General features: G+C 55.2%; 2 protein-coding genes across 2 annotated transcripts in view; one reads left to right on the plus strand and one right to left on the minus strand.

Moving 5' to 3' along the window:
* The window catches only part of DNAH1 (dynein axonemal heavy chain 1), a 74284-nt gene that overhangs the window by 54644 nt on the left and 957 nt on the right, over window positions 1-18683 (plus strand). The window contains exons 51-76 of the mRNA XM_068408332.1: window positions 76-247; window positions 600-791; window positions 1306-1416; window positions 2527-2712; window positions 6236-6427; window positions 6893-7060; window positions 7701-7892; window positions 8308-8439; window positions 8686-8811; window positions 9317-9436; window positions 10285-10434; window positions 10853-11013; window positions 11122-11347; window positions 11431-11626; window positions 12282-12433; window positions 12934-13134; window positions 13556-13696; window positions 14137-14295; window positions 14727-14858; window positions 14957-15217; window positions 15634-15813; window positions 15901-16077; window positions 16851-17021; window positions 17216-17346; window positions 17734-17878; window positions 18143-18349. Coding sequence (XP_068264433.1) covers window positions 76-247; window positions 600-791; window positions 1306-1416; window positions 2527-2712; window positions 6236-6427; window positions 6893-7060; window positions 7701-7892; window positions 8308-8439; window positions 8686-8811; window positions 9317-9436; window positions 10285-10434; window positions 10853-11013; window positions 11122-11347; window positions 11431-11626; window positions 12282-12433; window positions 12934-13134; window positions 13556-13696; window positions 14137-14295; window positions 14727-14858; window positions 14957-15217; window positions 15634-15813; window positions 15901-16077; window positions 16851-17021; window positions 17216-17346; window positions 17734-17878; window positions 18143-18349 — 4381 coding nt within the window. The remainder of the gene's footprint in view (window positions 1-75; window positions 248-599; window positions 792-1305; window positions 1417-2526; window positions 2713-6235; window positions 6428-6892; window positions 7061-7700; window positions 7893-8307; window positions 8440-8685; window positions 8812-9316; window positions 9437-10284; window positions 10435-10852; window positions 11014-11121; window positions 11348-11430; window positions 11627-12281; window positions 12434-12933; window positions 13135-13555; window positions 13697-14136; window positions 14296-14726; window positions 14859-14956; window positions 15218-15633; window positions 15814-15900; window positions 16078-16850; window positions 17022-17215; window positions 17347-17733; window positions 17879-18142; window positions 18350-18683) is intronic.
* On the minus strand, window positions 3895-5708 carry LOC137667975 (HAUS augmin-like complex subunit 3). The gene is given in 3 exon segments (XM_068409245.1): window positions 3895-4338; window positions 4514-5387; window positions 5389-5708. Coding segments are annotated over 3 exon segments (1638 nt in total).

Here is an 18683-nt window from a genome sequence, read left to right on the forward strand (position 1 = left end):
GGGAAGTAAGGAAGCTATTTTATCCTTGTATCCATAGCTAGCTTAACATCTCTTTTCTGCATGTCTTTCCCTCAGCCCTATTGGAGAAGTCTTCCGTGCACGCTTGAGGCAGTTTCCCTCTCTTGTGAACTGCTGTACCATCAACTGGTTTAACGAGTGGCCTGCTGAAGCCCTGCAGTGTGTTGCCTCCTCCTTCTTGCACGAAATCCCGCATCTTGGTGCCAGTACTGAAGATGTTGATGGGATGGTAGGTGCCAAACTCAAAACACAGCTCCTGTATGCTCTGTGTGCCCTGACTGTATGTACACATAGACAATGGATGCAGGACACACCTGCAGAAAGGTCTTACACTGTAGCAGAAATGTTTCATGGCAGGGTCATTCAAATATGGAACTGGTTAGCTTTTGTATGCCTTGAAATGGGCATGTCCATTTGTCACCTTCTCTATGGCACTGAAGCCTGCACACATATATAAGCTCTGCTCTGACTGTATACTTAGGCTCTTTGTAAGCCCCTTGTGCTCTCTGCAGCCATCACATAGACTTGCCTACCACATGTTCAGTACTGAATAAGATTGTTTCTTTCTTTTCTCTTTGGAGATTCAAGTATGTGTAGAAATCCATCAGAGCGTGGCAAAGAAGTGTCAAGTGTACCTAGCAGAGCTGGCCAGGTACAATTATGTCACTCCCAAGAGCTACCTCGAGTTCCTCAGCATCTTCAGTTCCCTCATCGGAAAGAAGACACAGGAACTGAAGACAGCCAAGAACAGGATGAAAAGTGGCCTGGACAAGGTTCGTCCCTCAAACCCAGGAGAGCTTTAGGCCCTCCTTACCTGCTCTGAGCAGTGTATTTATAGCTGCAGAGATTCAGTGAGATGCCCTATGCATCTCTTGCATAACAGGAGAAAAACTCATGCTAAAGCAAATGAGAACTGTGCCTTCTGCCAGGACCAGTCTTTCTGAAGGCCTGAGTCTGTAACAGCTCTAAGTATCACGGTCTCCACGCTTTCCCTCTAGCTCATAATTTCTCAGGCTGTTCCTTATTAACCTTTTAAATGAACGCCCTATAACAGCAACATTGTTCTGCTGACTGATTGCCATGAGCTTATGAAGTAATGCCCATCATGTGCAGGCACCATTAGGCACAACTGTTTATAAGCACACTGTTGCTTAAGCAAGGGACCAGGGCAAGACCTGCTTTGTACAGCCTGGCACTGGGCAGGGAGCACCCACCAGGGCAGCACAGCCCTTTCCTGGGGCTTTCCTTGGCCGCTGCCTGTGCTTTCACTCTGCTTTGCTCCCACAGCTCCTGCAAACAGCAGAGGATGTAGCGAGGATGCAGGAGGAGCTGGAGTCCGCCCGCCCTCTCCTGGCACAGGCAGCCAAGGACACACTGGCAACCATAGAGCAACTGCAGGTACCACTGCTGGACAGCCCTGACTGCTCAGACTGGACACAGGGCTTGGGGAAGCCTTGTGGGGATTGTACGAAATCCTGCTTGATCTGACAGTAGAAAGGCCTCAGATTAGCACAGCAGGTATCTATGCAGAGCAGCACTGCCAGCAAGAATGGCAAATGGCCTTCTACTGGGGTCCCTGCTCTGGTGTTAGTGGGGGCCAGTCACAACCTACGAGCCAGTTGCTAGCAGAAGTGATGGCTCACACACCCCTGTCTGAAACCACAACCCAGGGGTCAGTCAGCCAAGCTACCAGCTCCCTTTCCTCACTGGTTTAGATCCTTGCAAGCACAGACTAGCAACACTACTGACACAATCCTCGGGGGGCCTGAGCAGCTCTAAGCCCAAATTGATGTTGCTGAAAGGGATTGTTCCCCTACATCCCATCCCCAGGGAGCTGCAGCCTGCCCCTGCTAGACCAAACCTCAGGGAATCATCAAACACAGTCACTCATGCTACTGCAGAAGAGGGAACTGTCCTGTGTTGGCTGTCACTACCTTCCCTCCTCCTTGTGTTCCTCCCTGCCTGTCTCCTACTGTGGGATAGCCAGACTGAGACAGAGGGAACAGAGACACTAACATCATACAGCTCTACATGCACAGGGAAGAAGAGTCTGCAATGTCCCGTGTTCCCGCATAGCAGATAAAGATTTGGCTATATTGCACATTCCCTTTACACCTCCTGGTAGTGTTTTAATCCTGGGGGTAGGCAGAAGTGACAGTTTTAGAAACAAAACCCTCAGCATATCTTCTTATTCCTCCATCTCCCTACGCATCGTCTCCCTGTGCCAATAGGAAAAATGAGTAGAGCAGCCAGTTCCTGCAGGACTAACACTATTCTAGGCACAGCCAGAGCTGGAGCTTGTGGATGAGCTCTACGGGCTAACAAAAACCTTCTGCCAGGATGATGGAGGAAGGGGATCCCCTCCAGCAGTTAGGCCCCAGCATGTCTCTGCTGGAAGAGGACACATGACCTGCCAGGACAGCCGTGATCCTTACCTAGCAGTGCTGAGCCAAGCCAAAGGGGTGCTCTGGCTCCAGCACACTTCTGAGGCTGTCTCTGGTGTTGCAGGTGGACACAGCTGTGGCTGAAGAGACAAGAAGCGCTGTGCAGGTTGAGGAGACGAAGGCCAAAGTGAAAGCTCAGACAGCCCAAGCCATTGCAGATGATGCTCAGAAGGACTTGGCTGAAGCCCTCCCAGCCCTGGACGCTGCTCTTGCCAGCCTGAGGAATCTCAACAAAAATGACGTTACAGAGGTACTGGGTTGAGAGGGAGGGTGGCAGAGCTGGGTCTGGTCCTGGACAGCCTCTTACGTTGCAGCACCTCCCCTTCTATAGGCTTGCAGCATCCCCAGCTTTTTCCAGCATCTCCATCCATTCCCCTGGGCTCGCAGCTGCCCCTGCAGCTTCTCAGCTTCACTCCTTCAGAAGCAAAGAGTTTTGAAGGGCAGAGAGGCAGCAACTGCCTCCTGGGTGTTCCTACATGTTGTTTCCAAGTTGTGCCAAAGAGGGTGTTGTGAAGGGCCCACCCCATGGTGCCTGCCCACGGGGGTAGGCAGCAGGCAGTACCACTATGCAACCCCAAGTACTGACTGCACAGCAAAGGGACAGATCTGGCAGCACACTGTCTGAACCAGCAGGCTCTTGTGAAAGGGAATCCACCACAGGCAAAGAAGCAGAGGCAATGGCTGGTGGGCTGACTTCAAGGAATTCTGGCTTGAAATAGGACAGTTAAGGAAAGGAGGGTGATTCTGAGCCTGGCAGGTGTCACAGCCCATAGCCAAGAGAGCAAACTCAGCCAGTACAAGATTTCACTGCACAGGGTGTGACAGCTGTGGAGGGGAGGGACAGACTTATTGCTCTGCAATTGTGAATAACAAACCTTTTTATTCCCCACAAAACATACAAAACACCTTTCCCCAGAAGATGGGGAGACACAGACAGTATCAGTCCACTTGCCCCCATCACCTATCCTCTTGTAGAGGCATGAGAAGTCTCCTGTCTAGACAAGGCTTCCGATGCCAACTCACAATTTCTTACACATCATCTAACCCATCCACCAGCTTTGGGAAACTCTTAATCTAAGGAATAAGTTCTCTGCTTCTTTTAAGCCCAGCTGCTGGGCCATTACCCAAGTAACCTGTCACTGAAGCCAGGACCACCCGAGTTCTCTCCCAGGCCAGGATTAATGACCCAGCCCAGCCAAAAGAGGACACCACTTCTACGGCAAGGAGCAAGCATCCCTTTGACCTACTCCTTTGCATAGGGCAGCTCCACCAGAGGTCCCTTGGCAGAAGCTGATGCCTGCTTCTCCAGCTGTTCCACCACCTCTCTCAGCCGATCCTCATTGCAGTAAAAATACACATGAATTCCTCTCCCATTCCCCTGCCACCTCCTCCACATCTAGTTTGTTCCTCGTGCACACACACACCCAGGCCCTTACCATACAGCAGAGAGGTCTTTGGGGTCTATCCATGTGCGTGGACAACCCTTCTGGGAGGAGCTGGCATCTTTGAAGTAGTCCTGCTGCTCCTGCAGCCTGATCTGGGCTTCCCTCATGGCAGTTTCCATCTCCCCCAGCCGAGCAGCCCTCTGGTCCAGCTCCTTTCTCTCCCCTTTCAGCTGGAGCTCCAGCAGATCCAGGCAGCTGTGCTGGCTTGTCAGCCACACAGCCGCCTCCTCCTGCCTCCCAGCAATGTACTGCAGACAGGCAGCTTCCAGGCTGAGCTGCCTCTGCAGGACAGGCAGGCGCAAGAGGCAGGCCTCTGCCTTCAGCAGGGGTGGCAGCTGGTGGGTCAGGGTCTGTGTGATGTCGCAGCGTGGGGCGTGAAGCTGCTTCTGAAACTTGGCAGCCTGGCTCCGGAGCTCCACCTCGACTAAATGCTGTGCAGGGGGAAGACAAGACAGGCTGATGTCGGGGTGCACCTCTAGCGCTGCCTGGCTCTGCCGTCTCTCCTGACACGTCAGCTGTGCTCCAGCACTTGACAGGAGGGACTGCCTGCAGCACAGGCACACCCTGCCACAAAGGGTGGTGGGGGAAAGGGAGCACTGGCCCTACTTGGTTCTCATCGAGGGCTTCCAGAGTCCTCTGGGCCCACTCCAGTGCAGCACAGTTGCCTTCCACTTTTGCTGACATGACTATAACCTCCCTCTGGGCACAGATATGTGCTTTCTCCATTCGGCTCAGCTCCTTCCAGTAGCTGTCTCAGTCCCCCAGCAGCTCATCTCCATCAGTCCCAAGGCTTTTTGGCATCGTCGTTTGCTTGGCATCCATTCTCTCTGTGGCTTCCTGGCTGCTGTCTGTCTCCTCTTCATCCCCCATGCTCAACACCTCTCTCCTATTCCTCCCCTCCACCAGCAGCTCCACCCTTGAGCCTTGGGCCAGTATCCCCTGACTTGCTGGTGCCATCCCCAATGGTGTCTCTGCACACTCTTGATAAGGAGCTTCTTTTCTTCCTTCCAGTATTTCCCAGTCTGAGTCCATCTGTGTCCCAGCCTCCCACCTTTCGTTCAGGCTGCTCTCTCCCTGTGCACTTGCTCCGTGAGCATCTGGTGCCTGGACACTCCCTGGTAGGACCTGCTGGATGAACCTCTCAAACGGATCAGTGGCCTGTTGTTCTAGCTCCATGTAAGGGCCGAGATCCATCTCGCACAGCAGTGCCGGCGGCCGGCCTTTCCCCATGTCCTCATACCACGCTGCCAACTGCTTTGCAGCCCTGCTGATCTGGCTCAGAACAGCCCTGGTTTGGAAGATCTCCACTTCCAGGTCCATCTGAGCCTTTCTCAAGTCCTGCTTTGCCGCTTTCTCCTCCTCCTCCAAATACCTCAGCTCTCGCTGCAGGTTGGCTGCCCAAACCTGCAGCTTGCTGTGCCGCCAGAGCTGACGGTCACGATAGTCCTTCAACTCCTGAAGCTCCTGCTGCAGGGCCTCCATCATCCAGTATTATGCTTGAGACATGGCAGCACATCTGCAATGCCTGCTCGAGGGCATCGCCTTCCAGGATGGGCTTGCCTGCAGCCAGCAGGACATCGTAGGCCTCCACCTCAGCTGGGCTCAGCACGTTCTCCTCACTCACTGTGCTGCAGAACCACTCAAGGAACTGCTTTGTCTGAGGGCAGTCAAAGAGCCAGTCAAAGTCCTTCTCGCATAGGGTGTCTGCATGGGGGTAGAACAGCCTCAGCGTCGCCACAAACTGTGCCCCTCTATTGAATGTGTCCAGTGGGAAGTCCTGGGAGTATCTCTGGCTGAACATAGCAAGGATGGTCAGCACTAGAAGGGAAAAAGCAGGGGTCATCCTTAAGGGTCCTGACACCCACAGCCAGCTCAAGGGTGCCACAGCAGCACTCCTAGCTGCCTGCTTGAGGAGAGACTCAAGCACAGTCCCTCCACAAGTGCTGCACACCAGCTCATGGGGTACAGCATTGCTACAGTGGGGTACAAGACAGATGAGACCCCACAGAGCAAGGGAGGAAGCCTGCCCATGCCCCATTTCCATACAGCCTCCTCTGCAGGGCCATACAGATCTAGCTCCTTTGCTAAGACATCTTCAGCCTGGAAAATAAACCTATCAGGGCAGGCTTTTCCAGCCTACCTATAGTTTGCTCTGTGCCCTTTCTGATAACCAGTTTTCCTTTCAAATACCTCTCTCCTTCCTCCCTGTGCATTGCATCCTCTAAACATCCTGCCTCTCATCCAAGTCTCCTCTGGGCCAGCTGTGGGATGAGCACCCTATCTCACCAAGAACCAGGCCAACCTGCTGTCTCCATTTGGGTTTTGAAGGTACGAGCAATGCAGCGACCTCCCCTCGGTGTGAAGATGGTGATTGAAGCCGTCTGCATTATGAAAGGAATCAAGCCCAAAAGGGTGGCAGGAGAAAAGCTAGGCACCAAGGTGGATGACTACTGGGAACCAGGCAGGAGCCTTCTCCAGGACCCAGGGAAGTTCCTGGACAGCCTGTTTAAGTACGATAAGGTAAGTGGTGGCAGAGGGAGGCTGTGACCAGGGATCAGGTATTGCTTCATAGAGATCCTTCTCACAGCAATGAAGTTTAAAGCTCTTTGTGGGCAACACCCTTCAGCAGCACAGAGGATGAGGATGTATTTGGCCTAGGAGTCCTCATGTCAGCTGGCTACACTTCATTGCCTTGGGCTGTGGGACCCAGACACACAGGTCCTCCCCTTCTGTCCCTCTGCTCTTTCCATGTCTAGAAGCTGGATGGAAGTGGTACGGGAATGGGTTTATCCAATCCCACAGCCATGCCTCCTGGGCCTCAACATGAAGCAGTCTGGTTCCTCTTGCTCCAGTGCAATGCCTTAACCACCCTGCCACGTCCTGGGGCAGGCTGCAGCTGCTGGTGGAAGCCCCTTGAGACCCTCCTCAGTCAGATCTCTGGCACCTTCATCACCGATCTCTTTTCTGTCCCACCATTCCTTGCAGGACAATATTGCAGACACTGTGATCAGGGCCATCCAGCCCTACATTGACGATAAGGAGTTTCAGCCAGCTGCCATCGCCAAGGTCTCCAAAGCTTGCACCTCCATCTGCCAGTGGGTGCGTGCCATGCACAAGTACCACTTTGTGGCCAAGGTCGTGGAGCCCAAGCGGGTAAGAGACAGCGTGACCCGGTTGCTCTAGGTGTTAGGGAACACAGGACTAGCAGCCCTCTTCTGCAGGAGATCCTGAGAATCACCATCTTCTGCAGGTCAGGACTTAATGTTCAGACCAAGCCTTGGCAGAGCCAAAGCCCTAAAACCCATTAACATAATAAAGTAGAAGAAATCAGTCTAGAATATATTGGGACAGAAACAATACCTTGTTCTTAGGGCTGAGTTCCTGGCTCAGCAGAAACTGTACTTGCAGAAGCGTTCCCACATCTCACTAGTGTTTCAGCCTTAATCCTCTCCAAGCTTAGCTATTTCTTTATTATTGTTTTGGGGCAAGCAGAGAAACCTTTCCTCCTGTTCACCAGTGGGCTTTCCTCCTGAGCTTGTGTAAGCTGGCACAGGCTCTTGGCTTTTTGGAGCTATGCAGAAATGCCCTCTTCACCCCTGCGTTTATTCCTGGGTTTGCAGAACGTCCCCCTGGAGTTAGGCAGGTCAGCCTTTGTCATACAGGGAAGGATCTCAGTATCAGATAGTGCTTTTGTGGAAAACCAACTCTTGATCCAAGGTCTCTGGCTTTCCGGGGAAGAGCCTGGCCACACGCCCAACATATCCACCATTTCCTTGTGCATCTGTCTCCCCAGCAAGCCTGGCGGGAGGCAGAAGAGGACCTGCGTGCCACTCAGAAGGTCCTTGAGGAAGCTAAGGAACGCCTGAGGGAGGTTGAAGATGGCATTGCTGTGCTGCAAGCCAAGTACAAGAGTTGCACAGCCAAGAAGGAGGAGTTGGAGATGAAGTGTGAGCAGTGTCAGCAGAGACTGGGCCGTGCTGGTATGGTAAGGGACAGAGCTGGGTTCTGCCTGCTTACATGAGACAATCTGATTTCTGGTGAAGGAACACAGTGGTGAAAAACCTCTGTGCCTGCAACTCACGACAATCCTAGGCTGAAGCTGCCTGGCCAGATCTCGGCAGCATAACAGGACTGGAGAAGCTAAGTTATCTGGGCACTGGTGTGGAAAGCTGCTGCCCTCCTGTGCACAGCTTCCTCAGCCAGCAACAGGTCTCCAGGACATCTGAGAGCAGCCCAGTGATCCCAGTGCTCAAAGCTAGGGACAGAATTCAGGATATGGCAGGGGCCTCCCTGCAACCTTTGGTCACCAAAGTCACCTGCAGCATTACCCAGAGAGCAGCAGGTCCAGGACACAGGGTTAGACCACACAGCAGCTCTCATGTGTGCAACTTCTCCCACAGCTCATAAACAGCCTGGCTGATGAGAAGGTGCGCTGGCAGGACAGTGTAGAGAACCTGGATTACAAGATCAACAACATCCCTGGGGACATGCTGGTTGCAGCTGGCTTTGTGGCCTACCTGGGCCCTTTTACAGTAAGTGTGCAATGCTCCCTGCCAGGGGCTCGGTTAGCTGCTCTGCTCTCCTGGCCTCTTGCTGTTGCTGGCCAGATCCACTGGGAGAAAGGAATAGGGCAAAAGCATGCAAGATCCTTCCTGGAGATCTCTCTCCATTTGTGCCAGAGGCTGCACAGGGTCCTGTTTGAATGGAAACAGGAGGGTTTAGGTGCTCACAGCAGACTAGCTGCAACTAAAAGGCTATGATGGTGCTTCTCGTGGCAGGGACACTACCGTGTAGCGCTGTGCAAGGAGTGGCTCGGGCAGCTGTCGGAAAACAACATTCCTCACACCAAGGAGACGAACCTCATCAGCACCCTTGGAGACCCCGTGGAAATCCTCTCCTGGCAGGCAAGTTGCAGAAAAACACAACCCTTCAGGCTGAAGGTGCCTCAGGCAAAGGCTAAAACACTGAGCTCACCACTCACTAGGATCACCTGTACCAAAGGACAGGCCCCAAACCAAACAGCTCGATAACAACCAAGCACCTCCACCCTGCAGAGCTGGAATTGCTGCCGGGGCTCCTTGCACAATGAGCAGGAGAGGACCTGGCAGTATCCAGGGCAGCAAGCAGCTCTGAGGGCATCAGCCTTAACTGTAAGGCTTCCTGTTTACAAACCATGGGCTTAGAGCAAAGCCCCGGCTGTAGCCTGCCCAAGCCTAACTCTGCCAGCACAGCTCTGTCCCCTGGCTCAGACGCTTCAGGCAGAGCTACAGCTCTGGGCTCAGCTGCTGTTAGAGGAACCTTCACCACCATCCCCTGTCCACCACATAGGGGCCAGGGCAGGAAGGGCTTCTCTCTGGTCAGCTGTGTTGTGCTACCAGGTGTTCCTAACAGCTTTTTCTACCCCATTAGATTGCTGGTTTACCCAATGACACCTTGTCTGTGGAGAGTGGGATAATAACGCAGTTCTCCCAGCGCTGGACTCACTACATAGATCCCCAAGGACAAGCAAACAAGTGGATCAAGAATCTGGTAAGAGCTGTGGGGAGGAAAGCCAGGTCTACCAGGACAGGGGAAGCAGCTTTCTGTTAGGAGCTGCACAGAACAGCCTCAGGCTTTGGGCTCCAGAGCTGCAAGACCCCTGCACCATCCTAGCCCAGCCTCCCCAGCACCAGACAGGGTCCACAACCATATTCATCCCAGGTGGATTTCCCTGCTTGGGGAAACCAGCACAGGGCAGGAGGGGCCCTGCTGTAAGCAAGTGAGGCATCAGATTCCCACTGTGAATCTCCACTAGCATTCTAGGGGCCCTGCATCCTCGTCCACCACCCCCTAAAACCCACAGAACACCACTAGCATCTCCCAGAGCAGCCTCTATAGTCCCTAGGCCCAAAGGGATCAGGGTAGCATTACCTGGCTAGTGAGCACAGTCCCTGCTAGTAGAGTGCTGGGAGCACAGACCACCACCACCTCTTCTCTTCCTCCAGGGAGGCACCCACTGCCCTTTTGAAGGGTCAGGTGGGAGGCTCAGGCAGCTGCTCCTGTTTTGCTCCCAGAGGGCTTTTCCCATCCACCTGCTCTCACTTTGCAGACAAAGGAGTTCTGAGTTACTAGGGTGTGGCTCTGCAGGGGTATGGCTCTTTGAAGGAGGTTCTCCCCATTCTCCCCCTTTCCTGCTGCCTCATTGAGCTGTCTCTAGTGCCTGATGACATGGACTAAACTTACCAAAATAGCCAAAAATTAGCCAAGCAAGAAAAGATATTATTTCTGCTGCTCCAGGGAGCTAAACTAGCCCAGTGAGAGGTGTATCATGCACCAGAGCTGGATGTGAAGGTGGGTAGGACACCACAGGGACCCTGCCCTCCCCTGCTGCATTTCAGGAGAAGGAGAACAGCCTGGAGGTGGCCAAGCTCAGCGACCGGGACTTCCTCTGCAGTCTGGAAAACGCCATTACCTTTGGGAAGCCCTTCCTGCTGGAGAATGTCGGCGAGGAACTGGATCCGGCCCTCGAGCCTGTCCTGCTGAAACAGGTCCTATGTCTCACCTTGGCAAGGAGGGGCAGTGGGTTCCTGGCTGGGCTGTAAGGGGGCATCTGGCCCAGGGTGCACTGGGGCGTGGTGGGTTTGTAGGTCTCTCCGGGAAGGCAGCACTCCCATGGATGCTGCCTGTTCTGTGCTTGCATATCTTGGCCAGGGCTCCAACATGTTGGCGGGCTCCTGCACACGCCAGTCTCCTGCCAGCGGGTGTCTTTGCCTTGGAGGCAGAGCCATGGAATACAGCTGCTCTATTCAGGTTCAGGCCTTCAGGTCTGCCAGGCAGCTTTGAGCTCCTCTGTCCAGAGAGCCTTCAGGCTGTCCCCTCACTGCAGAGCCCAGGGCACAGCAGGATGTCTCCCCTCACAAGAGGCAGCCATTCCAGCTTTCCTGTATTTGTCCCTCTCTGGTGCAGACCTACAAACAGCAAGGTGACACCGTGCTGAAGCTGGGGGATACGGTGATCCCCTACCGCGAGGGCTTCAAGATGTACATCACCACCAACCTGCCCAACCCTCACTACATCCCCGAGGTCTTTGCGAAGCTCACCCTTATCAACTTCACCCTCTCACCCAGGTACCTGCATACCCCATTAGCTGTCCACACTGTTCAGCCTCATTCCTCACAGTCCTCAAACCCTCGGGCCTGGCGCCCCCACCCTCACCGCCATGGCTTTTGTTGTAGTGGCTTGGAAGACCAGCTGCTGGGAGAAGTGGTGGCTGCGGAGCGGCCTGACTTAGAAGAAGCTAGAAACCAGCTAATTGTTAGCAATGCCAAAATGCATCAGGAGCTGAAGGAGATAGAAGACCAGATCCTGTATCAGCTCAGCACTTCTGAAGGAAACCCTGTAGATGACTTGGAGCTCATCAAAGTGCTGGAGGCGTCCAAGCTCAAGGCAGAAGAGATCCAGGTCAGAGGTGGAGGTGCTCTCCCCTGCAGCTGTGTGTCCCCTGCCAGCACTGCACTAACCATGACGTCTCTTCTGTCCTCCAGGCCAAGGTAATGGTGGCAGAGCAAACAGAAAAGGACATCAACACCACCCGCCTGCAGTATGTGCCTGTGGCCGTCCGCTCGCAGATCCTCTACTTCTGTGTCTCAGACCTGTCCAATGTGGACCCCATGTACCAGTATTCACTTCAGTGGTTCCTCAACATCTTCCTAATGGGGATCAGTAACTCCGAAAGAGCAGGTGCCTGCCCAGAACAGCCCCCCCCATCCTCTTCCTCACCCTACATTCCTGCTCTAGCGGCAGCAGAAGCTAGGACAGCTGCAGAGTCAAGGCAAACATGGCCACTTGCATTGGCTCTCAGCATGGTCCGGAGCTGCCCCTAGTTGTGTCCACACAAGGGAAGACGTGGTCGCAGCCTGCCCTCTGTTCTCTTCCCCGCTACTTCTCTGCTGCCCTGTCTGACCAGGCGGGAGGGATGCTAGTGCCAGGGCACAGGCTGGGTACACGCCATCCTGGGAATGGCGTGGCTCTGCTTGGCACCAGGCCGCCTCCATGCACAGGTCCTGGCTGCTGCTGCCAGGCTGGGGGCAGCTTTCCCTGCCTGGCAGCGGGTGTCAGCCGGGAGGGTGGTGGCTGGGCCCGTGTAGGCTGCCGTGGCGCAGTGTGGACTTGCTGCCAGTGCTGGGGCAGTGTTGTCTTCTGTGTGCTGAGTCTCACGGCCTCGTGCTTTCACAGGGATTTCTGTGCTAGGTCTATATTTGAGGGCAGCGTCTGTTCTTCCTGGGCAGGGTGCTGGTGTGCCTCTGTGACCAGGAACCGACAGCTGACATGGAGACCACCCTCAACATCACCTGTAGCACCCACCACCCTTGACTGGTTGTTGCCTTTTTTTCAGACACCGTGAAGGACCGGATCGTGAACATCAACAACTACATCACCTTCAGTCTCTACAGCAACGTGTGCCGTAGCCTCTTCGAGAGGCACAAGCTCATGTTTGCCTTCCTGCTTTGCATCCGGATTCTGATGAATGATGGGCAGATCGATATGGTGAGCCAAGGCACCTTGGTCCTTTGATGGGATCCCATCAGGGCAACTCAAGACCAGCCTGCTCAGCCCCCTAGAATAGCATGCTGGGGTGGAAAGGGAGCCTTGTTCCCTGGGGCTGGGGGCAGGCTTGGCAGGCCGGTAGGCGAACCCAGGGCCTCTCTCATCACTCAGATCTCAAACCCTTCCCCGTGTGTATATGCAGAGCTGCCGAGCCTGAATCACCTGCAGCTTTTGCCAGTTTGCTGCCAGACTGCTGCAAAGGTTAGCAAGTTCAGAGGCAGCGGGCAGGGATTAGAAGATGGAGAAAAGCCAGTGGCAGCTGAACAGTGATGTTAATCTCACCAGACCCTCCAGTTCACTTACTCCTCAACATGCACACTTGGCAGGAGAGGCAGCCAGAAAGTTACTACAGGATTTTAGCTGGATATGGCACAAACTCAGGTGCCTCAGGCCCAGGCAGGTAGGCTATAACCCATGACCACATCCTATCCTGTTCCCAGGACGAGTGGCAGTACCTGCTGTCAGGAGGGACCATAAAGGAGGTGAGGGAGAACCCAGCTCCGGCCTGGCTGTACGAGAGAGCCTGGGGAGACATCCTGGCCTTGAGCAGCCTGAAGAACTTCTCCAGCTTCGCCAGTGATTTTGCAGCCAACCTTGTAGGGTTCAGGGCCATTTTTGACAGCCCCAAGCCTCACAGGCAAGTGCTCCCTGCTTTGTCAGCTTAGCTGTACGGCACCCGGCAGGTAATGTGTCCCTGGGAGAGCAAGAGGAGCCGATGCAGCCACCGTGCCGGCTCTGCTCCCAGTGCAGTGCCATGCGAGGGAGAGGACGAGGCATTGCCTTGTCTCCTCAAAGGTGGCCCTTGTCTGTGCATGTTGCATGCCCCAGGCAGAGCCACACGGTGCCTTAGCCCAGCAGTATTTGACGCTTCCCCGATGGAAGCAGCTCTGGCTTGCCTGCTGATGGTTTCAGAGCTACAGACAATAGCCTTAGCCAAGTGACTGGAAGGTCCTTGCCCCTTCTGAAACCCCAGTGGCTGCCTGCAGGCAACTTGGGTGCTTCTTGGGGAGCTGCAGGATCTGGCACATCCCCCCAAAATGCACCTAATTGCTTTGCAGAGAGCCCCTGCCCGGGAAGTGGGAAGCTGAGCTTGATGCCTTCCAGAAGCTGCTGGTTCTGCGGTGTCTGCGGGGAGATAAGGTCACCAACGCCATGCAGGACTTTGTGGCGCTGAACCTCGATCGGCGCTTCATTGAGCCACAGGTAAGCAGCCAAAAGGAAGCGCTGGTGGGGCCAGGAGTGGAGCAGGAGGCCTCGAGCCTGCTGTAACTGGGCCATCAGCATTCTCCAGTCGCAGTGAGGGTGCTCGTGCCTCTCTGCAGCCGCAGTGTTCCCACAGCTGGATATCTTAGACGAGGGATATCCTACCTGATGTCCACCAGTTAAAGCACCCTGGGAGGGTGCAGACAGTGCAGGCATGTGAGGGAAGAGTTTCAATGACAGGTGGGAAAGTGGTTGCTGCCCTGATCCTGACGCTGCCAGAGGAGAGCTGTACTCAGCCCTTATTGAACAGGGGTTTCTGGCCTCGGCACCCAAGAGCACGCCAGTGCCTTGGAGAGGAGCTGAAGGCCAGGCAGGGAGAGGAGATACTGCACGTGGTGCCACTATGGCCCCTCTGCCCTGACCAGCTTTCTGTGTTGCAGACCACTGACCTCTCAGTCATCTTCAGGGAGTCCACTGCCACCACCCCCCTGGTGTTCATGCTGTCCCCGGGCACTGACCCCGCTGCCGACCTCTACAAGTTTGCTGAAGAAATGAAGTTCTCCCAGAAGCTCTCTGCCATTTCTCTGGGCCAAGGCCAGGTAAGCTGCCAGTGCCTACCTGGGGCAGCACTGTCCTGCTGGCACTGCCAGTGATCTCGCCTAGCTCCACGTAGGTCCAACACCCTTGTAGCACCATGAAAACACCCTCCTGCCCCAAGGCCCTTACCCACCAACCTTGAGGAGGAGCCAGTTCGGTGAGGGGGCTGCAGCTGTTCCCCCTATACAGCCCTCTAACTTCCCAAATCCATCCCCAGTTCTTCCATTCCTTCCACCTTCCCACACAGGCTTGCAAAAGCTGTAAAAGGGCCTTTGCTGTGTCATCGGTTGGCAAAGATCCAGTTGAGCCATGGGGACAAAGCCAGGCTGTATCTCTAAAAAGTGGTCCTTCTACACCAGCACCCTGTCCAGCTCAGCAGGGCACAACCTGCGATGGACCAGGGTCTCTGAGCTCTTCTTATCTGCCTCCTCAGGGCCCGCGTGCTGAAGCCATGACGCACAGTGCCATGGAGCAGGGCAACTGGGTCTTCTTCCAGAACTGCCACCTGGCCCCCAGCTGGATGCCTTCACTGGAGAGACTCGTCGAGGGCATTGACCCCAGCAAGGTGAGCTGTTTTACTCAGCAGCCTGCCCACTCTGAGGATGACAGGCAGGAGGCTGGAGCCCCGGGAGGAGCCCAGATCTAGTTCGATCCCATCCACAGGTTCCCCGTAAAACCAGAGGGTCAGTGCAGGAGCAGCTGCAGTGGCTGTGCCTGCACCCTCTGAGCACTTGCTGCCTTCTGGATTTCCAGGTGCATCAGGACTTTCGCCTCTGGCTCACCAGTCTACCAAGCAACCACTTCCCTGTGTCCATCCTCCAGAATGGCTCCAAGATGACCATCGAGCCCCCCCGTGGGGTCAAGGCCAGCCTGCTTAAGTCCTACATTAATTTCAGTGATGACTTCTTGAGTTCTTGCCCTAAGGTAAGACCCAGGTTGTGCTTTGGTTTGCTGTCCCCAGCCCCTGCCTGCTCCACCTGGATGCTGCTTCTCTCCAGGCATAGATCTTCCTCTGCTAGAGCTCTCAGGTGCCAGAGAAGGACTGGTGGTATTTCTCATAAGCCCACATCTACTCTGTGATGAGCCAGTTACAAATTTCTCTCTGAGAAACAGAAGCAACAGGATTGCGGAGGCCTGGTGTGAGACTCTTGCAGCTCTCTAAGCAAGGGAGTGGGCCACAGCCTTCCCCCCAGCACAGCAGCCTGACTGAGGTTTGCACCTCTCCAGGCTCCAGCTGGCGCTGCTGAATTGGCACATCTCCTCTGCCAGGTCTCAGCAGGAACTGACCCCATCCAAGGGTGCCTCCTCCCAAGCTGAGCACCTCTTCTCCCTGCCCACAGGTCGCAGAGTTTAAATCCTTGTTGCTGTCACTTTGCTTCTTCCATGGGAACATGCTGGAGAGGAGAAAGTTTGGGCCTCTGGGGTTCAACATCCCCTACGAGTTCACAGATGGAGACCTCCGCATCTGCGTCAGTCAGCTACGGATGTTCTTGAGCGAATACACAGACATCCCGTACAAGGTGAGGGCGTGAGCTGGCCCCTGCCACGGGGGGAGCGGGCTCACGCTGCACGTGCGGGTCAGAAAGCCATGGCGGGGTCCCTCCCAGGTTCTGAAGTACACAGCTGGGGAGATCAACTACGGCGGCCGTGTGACTGACGACTGGGACAGGCGCTGCATCATGAGTATTTTGGAAGACTTCTACAAGCCTGAGGTTTTAATTCCTGAGTTTGCCTATTCCGAATCGGGGATCTACAAGCAGATCAGTACCTCTTCTGACCTCGACGTAAGTACTCAAGTGACAAACTGCAGCTCGTAGATCCAGGGGATCGTCATAGTGCGAAGGGAATCTGCTCCTCCCTGAAACCCACTGCATTTCCAGCTCCCTGGGGGATGTAAGTTTGTAAGAACCTGGGGATCTCCAGCTGCTTTCAGGAAGCTGCGTCTATTTAAGCAACAGGAGGAGAATCTTGTCCCTCTGACAGGTGGTGGTAGCAGCTATCACCAGAGTTCCCAGCTGGAAGCTTTTGTACTCTGAATCATTTTGATACCACATACCTAAAGTACCCGAGGAGCTCTGCAGGGGATGCAGCAGGAAGCTCCCTGCCAAGCTGCCTGTTCTCAGAGTGCATTTGCTTTACACAAGCGCAATTTAGCTCCCCAGCCAGACCACAAACCGTGGCCATGGCCTCCACTCAGCCACCGAACCTGGCTCAGAGGAGCTGCCACCCCATCAGCCTCCCCAGCAGCCCGAGTCCTGTGTCAGCAAGCATTGCTCTGGGCACACGGGAGCTGTCCCCAAGTCAAATATCCGCGTTGAGTTTCCTGGCTGTGACAGGGGACAAAGAGCTGGGTAAGAGTCAGAGGAGTGAGTCTCAAACACCAAGACAAGGAGTATCTCCCCACTGAGTCTGTGGTCTGCTGGGTTTAGCTTATCCAGCAACCCTGGCTTGCTTTCTTTTCCTCATTTCTCTCGGGCCAGGCCCGTAGCAGCCCGAAGGGGCAGCACAGCTTTACCCCCTGCTCTTGGCCTCACAGCCTCTGCGGATTCCTTTCCAGGGCTACCTCCAGTACATCGAGAGCCTGCCGCTCAACGACAGCCCGGAGCTCTTTGGTTTACACGACAATGCCAACATCACTTTTGCTCAGAACGAGACCTTTGCTCTGCTGGGGGTCATCACGCAGCTGCAACCCAAGACCTTCATGCTGGGAGGCCGCAGCAGGGAAGAGGTGGGTGCCCTGATCCCATCGGTGCTCTGTCAGCCACTGCCCAGCGTGGGAAGCGAGCACAAACACTGGCTCTCAGCAGGTGCCACCCTGCCTGCTGGGTGCCAGCAATGGCACTGCCATCCAGGCGTTAGCTCTCCCTCTTCTCGGCAGCCAGGGCCAGGAGGGTGCTCGCTCACTTGCTGCCTTCCTTCCAGCTCGTGGAGGAGACCTCCAAGGACATCCTGGCAAAGCTGCCTGCCCCCCTGAACCTGCAGGAGGTGATCCACAAGTACCCGCTGCTTTACGAAGAGTCCATGAACACCGTGCTGGCACAGGAGGTGATCAGGTACAACCCCTGCGGGATCACGTCCCGGGCCAGCGATCGGCTGGTCCCTTGGGGAACAGCAGACGTGTGCAGGCCCCTGCTCCCACCCACCTTTGAGGAACCTCATTGCTGAGCACGGCAGTGGGGCTGGCAGCCACGCCAACAACTGTGCTGTCCCAGCCAGCACCTTCAGCTGATCCCTGTCTGGGGACTGATCAGTGTCTCCATCCACTCCCGTCTGCAGTTCAGGGCTGGGGGAGGCAGCTACGAGACCCCTTTAAAGAGGAATGGGGCGGGGGGTCACATGGAGGAGCTTCACTCGTACAGAGATCCAGACCCTCTCTGGGCAGGCATGGGTGATAAATGCCTTCACGGAGTCGCTCTGCTCCCTTTCCTCTTTGTCTGTAGGTACAACAGGCTCCTGGAGGTGATTGCTCAGACCCTGAAGGATTTGCTGAAAGCTCTCAAGGGCCTGGTCGTGATGTCCTCTCAGCTGGAGCTGATGGCCAGCAGCTTGTACAACAACACTGTCCCCGAGATGTGGAATGCCAAGGTAGGTGTCCCAGCCAGCCCAGCTGCCTGCAGGAGCTCACCCAAACCAGAGGAACAGGTCACCAGCCACTACAGCTGGACTGGGCTGTCTCATGTGGAGCTGGCTCTTGCTCCCCTGGCATGGAGATGTCTCCTGCCTAGTGCAGCTCGCAGGTATTCCCAGCCCCAGGCTGGATGAATCCCTGGGCAGCTCTCAGCAACTGGGGCACAAGGTCTAGGGCGTCCTTGATTGCCTTCAACACCTTCCTCTGTGGGTGCCCTGCAGGCCTACCCGTCGCTGAAGCCCTTGGCCTCCTGGGTGAACGACTTGGTGCAGCGGATTGAATTCCTGCAGAAGTGGATCAGCCATGGGATCCCCTCCGTGTTCTGGATCAGTGGGTTCTTCTTCCCCCAGGCCTTCCTCACCGGGACACTGCAGAATTTCGCCAGGAAGTCCGTCATCTCCATCGACACCATCTCGTTTAGCTTCGAGGTCAGTGTCAGCCAGAGGCTCTGGATTTTTCTGGATTTTTTTTGAATCTGCTGCTAGGCCTCAAAGGCAGCAGTTCTAGCCCCGACCTGCCCGAGAGGTGAAGCCACCACTAGCTGCACAGCTGCCCATGGATCCACTCATCCCCTTTGTGCTCAGATCTCCCTACCCACACTGCCAGACACTTCTGTAAGGCAAGCAGAGGCTTCTCTGCTTCTCCAGACCTGCTCACATCCCCCTCCGCAGGCTTTGCCACAGGCTGCCCCACAGCTTCATGATGAGAGATGCCAGAAAACCCAGCCCAGCCCACCTGAGAGCTGGGGCAGGCTCTGATTTG

The sequence above is a fragment of the Nyctibius grandis genome, chromosome 10 (assembly GCF_013368605.1).
Source record: "Nyctibius grandis isolate bNycGra1 chromosome 10, bNycGra1.pri, whole genome shotgun sequence".
Taxonomy (NCBI): Eukaryota; Metazoa; Chordata; class Aves; order Nyctibiiformes; family Nyctibiidae; genus Nyctibius; species Nyctibius grandis.